Source organism: Octodon degus, unplaced genomic scaffold (assembly GCF_000260255.1).
Source record: "Octodon degus isolate 3935 unplaced genomic scaffold, OctDeg1.0 scaffold00019, whole genome shotgun sequence".
Taxonomy (NCBI): domain Eukaryota; kingdom Metazoa; phylum Chordata; class Mammalia; order Rodentia; family Octodontidae; genus Octodon; species Octodon degus.
In genome coordinates, this window is record NW_004524595.1 from 22,965,116 (window position 1) to 22,971,314 (window position 6,199).

The 6,199-nt window shown below is 41.9% G+C and overlaps 1 protein-coding gene across 2 annotated transcripts in view; it reads left to right on the top strand.

Annotated features, from left to right (window-relative positions):
- Rest (RE1 silencing transcription factor) overlaps nucleotides 1-3,354 on the top strand; it is a 16,084-nt gene extending 12,730 nt beyond the window's left edge. For both annotated transcript variants that reach the window (XM_023710956.1, XM_023710957.1), the window contains exon 4: nucleotides 1-3,354. This exon ends at the window's left edge or, in 1 of these variants, runs on beyond it. In XM_023710956.1, the coding sequence (XP_023566724.1) occupies nucleotides 1-1,142 (1,142 nt within the window). In that variant the 3' untranslated portion in view covers nucleotides 1,143-3,354.
- Nucleotides 3,355-6,199: the final 2,845 nt, after the last annotated feature.

Genomic DNA, 6,199 nt, shown 5'->3' on the forward strand with positions numbered 1-6,199 from the left:
GGGAGCTGCCGCCCGCTGACGGGGAGCTGCCGCCCGCTGACGGGGAGCTGCCGCCCGCTGATGGGGAGCCGGCTCCTCTTGGGGAGGCTGGGCAGGCACAGGTCGAGCCACATATGGCTGGGGAGGTACCTACTCCCATGGAAGGCATTGAGGAGGGGTCCCTGCCCTTGGAGCCAGCACCTAAGGAGGGGGTTCAGGAGCCTCCACCTTCCCCAGAGCCTGCACAAAAGGGCTCTGCAGAGGTGGAGCTGCCGCCTCCAGCACAACCTGCCCTTCACATGGAGCCAAGCCCAAAAAAGTCTCCACGGAAAGAAAGTAAAAGGGAGAGGTCCAATGTGCAGAGTGAGATGGCCTGCAAGGAGCAAGTCCTTATTGAAGTTGGCTTAGTGCCTGTTAAAGACAGTCAGCTTCTGAAGGAGAGCACAGATGTGCAGGACCTCTCAACATCAGGGTCACCAGCGTCACCATTACCAGAGGAGGAGGGGTCAGAAGACCAAAGCTCACTCCCTGCAGGCCCTGGAGATACAGAAGGCTCCCTGCAGAAAGAGGGAGTAGAGGTGGAGGGTAGGGCTGCTCCCAAGGAGGCTGCCAGTGTCTCAGCTTCTGTTTCGAGGCCAAGCACACAAGAAGGCCAGACCTCAGATGAGGTTTATGAACATCAGACTCCCTCAGATGAGCCTTGCGAGATGGAAGTAGTCACAGATGAGAGCACAGCAGAGAATCTGCCAGCCCAAGAGGCTGCAGTTGAAGAAACAGCTTCACTGTCGCTTTTCTCTCCACCCTTGGAAGAACAAGAGACAGAGTCCAAAACTGCTCCGGCCCCAGCTCCTGTGAGCGCGACATTAAATGAGTCTCAGGAAATTGATGAAGACGAAGGCATCCACAGTCATGATGGAAGTGACCTAAGCGACAACATGTCAGAGGGGAGTGATGATTCTGGATTGCATGGGGCTAGGCAGGTTCCCCAAGAAACTGCTACAAAAAATACAAAGGAAATCCTGGCAGCCAAGGTGGCTGAGGGAGATTTTGTTTGTATCTTCTGTGATCGTTCTTTTAGAAAGGAAAAAGATTACAGCAAACACCTCAATCGCCATTTAGTTAATGTGTACTTCCTTGAAAAAGCAACTCAAGGGCAGGAGTAATTAAACTTTGGACAAGGTTACAGTTTCTAGTTTTACTGTAAGAGCTATTACATTTTATATTCCTTTGTAGAAGTAGACAACTTTTTTAAAATTGCTTTAATTAGTAGTCCAATTTTGATCTTTTAAAGTGGAATTCTTTTAGGACTTTCTTGTGTGCTTGTTGATGTACAAATTTTAGTAAATCCAAAAAATCCGAGGGGGTTAGTGTACTAAAACCAGCAGACCAGAATCAGTTAGCAGATGTGTTCTCAATAGCATTGTTTCTCTGTCCGGCTGCAACTTGTCTGTTTTTCTCTCCATGTCTGTCCTCTGTTTCATTTTAGTTTATCATTAGTTGTTTCTATAAAATTTGGCTTAAGAGCAAATTACTTGAATTTGCCTGCTTTATATAAAGTTAGCACTTTAAGATTTCTTTAGAGATAAGAAAAGACATTTAAACTGAAGAAAAATTCTTCCAACGATGGACATTGTATCAGTCCATGTATTTACTTCCTGATTTTTGATCAATATTTCATGTTTGTGTGTTAATCGTCATAAAACAGTGATTTTGGTGTGTTTTTTATTTTGGTGCTTTAATGGCTTAAGATGTTGCACATTGTTTTTTGTTTTTCTTTAACCTATGCAGTAAAATATTTTTTAGAAGTAGCAATTATGCTGACCAGTAACCCTTTATACATGCATGTTCATTTTGGCCTCTAGGACGGGGGATGCTCTTAGGCTTGTTTGCAAAGCAGCAGGTTTTTTGTTTTTTGTTTTTTTTTCCTTTGCTGCAGTTATCTTTTTAGCAGGAAGAGTGTGTGCAAGTTTGAGCAGATGAAACATGCAGGTTCAGTCCATTGATTTTGATCTTTACTCCCCTATGCCAGAATCTGTATTGTATACATTATTTATTTTGAATGAATATAGTAAAACTCACAGCTCTGTTATGATTTTTGTAATTAATAAACCACTAGGTTCCATAGAGAACAAATTTTTATTTCATATTCCAGTCTTTTTTTTTTTTTTTTTTTTTTTTTGGCTTCTGGCATAGCTATTTCCTAATTGTAGTGTTACATTGTATCTTTAGGGAACCTTTTCTCATGGGTGGTTAGCGTCCATGTGGCTATTCAATTAAATGAAAAGCTATGTGATATTTGGGGATTTCAAACCTGAAGCCAGGAGACCTAATTATTCAAGTTTTACAGAGTATCATTTGTGAGAATCCAAAGCCATAGCTATAAACACCACATGCATCTATAATGAGAGGTGGTATGAATTCTGGCAAGCCAGCTGCAAACTTCCTCTGAATACAGTGAATACGGCTTTGAATTTAAATACAGTCCAGATTGAAGTCCTACTTGCTCAGGGATCTCCACGCTAGTGGGTGTCCTGCTGGCTGCCCCTGTGACAGCCTCTTGCTACAGGTGAGACCTCAAGTGAACTGCAGCTGGTTGTGGTATCCCTATGGGGTGCTGTGTATGAAAGGGGTGTGTGCTCCAGAACTCTGGGAGGTTCTTTGGCCAGTTGCCAAAGTGTGTGAAAGAATCCAACATAGGATTTTTTTGTACTGTTAGGAGTTCACTGCAGTAAGATTAAATCTGATCCCAATGAGGGTATCATGAATTCTGACCTCCCGTGTTCCATGTTCTGAAAGTAACCCTTTGGTTTGAGTTACTTTACCTGGGGATCTCTCTGAGGTGGGTTTCAGATTATGACAGTACATCATGAAAGTGAGACAGGTGTGGTCATCAGATGTCAAAAATCTGAGAGTAGATTTTCAGTTAAATGTGTTGATTAGAACATGAAATTGACCGGGAGGCCAAAGATTTTAAAAAAGCAGATTTTTTCAAGACACGAGGAATAAGTTAAGATGTATGGTGGTGGTGGTGGTGTGTGTTCTGTGTGTGTGAGTGGGAATTTGTACATGTTGAATTCTAGGCTCCGACAATCATTGTCAGCAGGAGATCAAGCTGCAAATATTTATGTTTTAAAACTTAAGTTATAAAGCTAGTTAATTCTGCCTAATGACTAGTTTTAATGTTCATGAGCACATTTTACCTAACTTACCTTTACTTACATTGAAAAAAGTTCACCATAAGCACAGATTGGACAGTGGGAGTCCACGTGGGAAGAGTTCTTTGGAGTCTTTCATAAGTGCAAAGGAAGGAAATTTGCTTTCCGGTGAATTGAATAAATTCCTATGCTAGTCTTTAAGACTAGAATGCTAAAGACTGAAGGAAATTAAAATCCAAGTTAAGTTGATCTATAAAAACATTGTTAAGGGAAACTGATTGGAACGTGAGGCTCTCTTCCTGAAAACAAGGACTTGATTGGCAGGCCTATATTAGGTCCTGAACCTTAATGCCATGTATTTTTACTTACTAAAAATTGTTTCAATGAAAAGTATATTAGTAATCAGAACTTCTGGTCCATTTGGGAGTTCTTCCATTTGCAAAAATATGTTTGCATGGAACTGTTTGAATATTTTTTATTTTCTAGTCCTCCAGTAGAATTGAAGCTAGAATTTCACTTTTGATGAAAACAAAAAAGAACATGCTATTTGTAAATTGATATGTTTAGTAACTAGTGATAAACTTGAAATACTAGAGAATATATTATAAGCCTAATCCTAGGTAGTTTTATGAAAATGTATGTTATTTTTTGGAACCTATATTCACATTGGTTTTCAAGATATTTTAAGTTATATTTTTTCCTCTTTTTCAGAGCTGCTTATTTGGGGGCTACCTTTTTTTGTTGTTGAGACTTCATTCATAAGGGGCTTCATTCTTTTGATACGGCTTCTTGTAGCTGTGGCTGATGCTTTGCTCTAGTCTTCCAAGAAGGGCCATTTTAATTTGAGTCACTTCTAAAGTCATGTGCTCATTGACTTTGGGGGCTGTTCACACATGAGTGCTGATACAAATTAAAACCCAAGCTGACCTCATCACGTGTCACCCGTGAGTGTTGACACAGAAGGAAGACCTTGTCTGTAGTATACTGTCACTTCTGGACTGAAAAGCTGGCAAAGGAACTTTATTTTCTTTGCATTGATCAGAAAAACTTAAAAAGCTAAATGTGCCGAGATCTCTTACTGGCCTCAGCAGATGAAGTGAGCTTGATAGTGTTAATTCAGATTTAAGAAATTATCTGAATCTTGGTTTGTGTAGATTTATAATCTACATGCAATATTAATGAAACATAGCTTTTACAGTTCCATGTGTGTACATAGGCTCCTCCCTCCCACCCCCTCCATATCCAGTAGTAGTTACTGAACTTTGTGAACTGGCATTGTAACATTACAACAATGTTTCGTTGCACCAATTTTATAAAATTTACAGTGCAATACTTGTTACTTTTCTGAGGCAAACAAAAGGTATATTTCTCAAGGTTTTTGCTACCTTCTTTAGCAGCATTTGATGGAGGATCTTTTATACATTTATAACAGATAAAAATAAACCAGATTGCAAATCCTTTTTAAAATCTTTAAACCATGTACCAGCTTTTTGGTTGAAATTGTATAGGATAAGTTAAATTGCATTCTTTTAACCAATATGAGTATATTTCTGTAAGCATAGTTATGTTGAAATAAAGTTGTGAAAAGCACGATGCCTTGACTGGGGTTGTCTCTTACATGTGCTGTGTGTGCACTTGACCACACGCACCCTGTGTGATCTCAGTGGAGGGTGGTGAGCCGTGTGGAGTAATATGGGTAGTTTTGAGCATCCTGCAGGTTTCTGGCTCCTTTTACCTTCAGCTCTGTGAAGGCAAATGACCAGTGTCCCAAGTACAAAGTTTCAGTGTAAGAGCATTTGCTGCTCAGCAGATGGGATGAATACTGTCAGGAGCTCTGGGCCTGTTGTCAGGCCTGGCTTCACAACAGGATTTCTACCAGAAGGGGCCAATCATTCAGTTGTGGGCCATCACACCAAGTATAGCATTTTTGGATAAACCGCAATGTTGATTATGTGATTAGCTCTTCAAAAGTGCAACACACTTTAAGGTTTGGCTTGAAAATGTCCTTGGGTCCTGTGACCCTTTTGTACTATGTGAGCCTTGGTGATTTTCCCATCTGATACATTTTCTAAAATGCCATTGGAGTTGCAGCTCCTTTTCTGAGTCCATGATTCCCAGAGTCCCATTGGGAGTGGTGAAGATGTGCTGTGGACAGCAGGAAGGGATGAGCAGCACCTGTCCCCACAAGGGTCTTGTGTTCTTGCTGGTGTCTAGTTCATTGCTTTGGTCTCACTGTATAGTTCAGGCTGGTCTAAACTCATTGTAGTGAAGCTGGCCTTGAAGTCACAGTAATCCTCCTGCCTCAGCCTCCTGAGCCCTAGGTTTACAGGAGTTGTGCCCCCATGCCTGTGAGTTCATTATACTTTTTTTTTTTTTTTTGTGGAGCCGGGGATTGAACTCTGGCCCTTGTACTTGCCAGGGAAGCGCTTATTATACTGAGCCATCTCCCCAGCCCCATAGTTCATTATACTTTAAAGAAACATGAGCTGCTCCCATGTTGGCACCCTTCCCTCAGTGCTGGCTGTGACAGGTGTTTTCTCTTCCTGTGCTTTAGGTGCCTCTGTATCCATGTGTGTGCACTTACACTAGATGCTGAGTACAGGTGCTAGAGTCAGCACAGAGCACCAGCAGCCCTCCCAACCCACTCATGTGCTGAGATTTCATCAGGGCCTTGGGCTCAGTTGAGAACCACAGAATGGGCTTGTGTTGGGTGTCCTGGGTACAGGTGGGGTACTTTGCAGAGAGCTGTGGTGGGTGGGCTGATGGTCCCCAAACCTGCGAAGTTTAGATGCTGCCAGGGTACTTGGTTACTTTAAGAGGTGGTATGCAGGCTGCAGATTTAACAATTTAAATTCAAAGTGAGATGAGGGGCTGGGGAGATGGTTCAATAGAATAAGTGCTTGCCTGGTACTATGCACAAGGGCCTGACAATCCCCGGTTCTGCAAAAAAAAAAAAAAAAAAGATGAACTCAGCTTTACAAACAATCTCCCACCCACCCCCCGAACCTGGGATTGAACTCAGATCCTTGTGTTTGCCAGTCAAGCGCTTATCCTACTGAGCCATC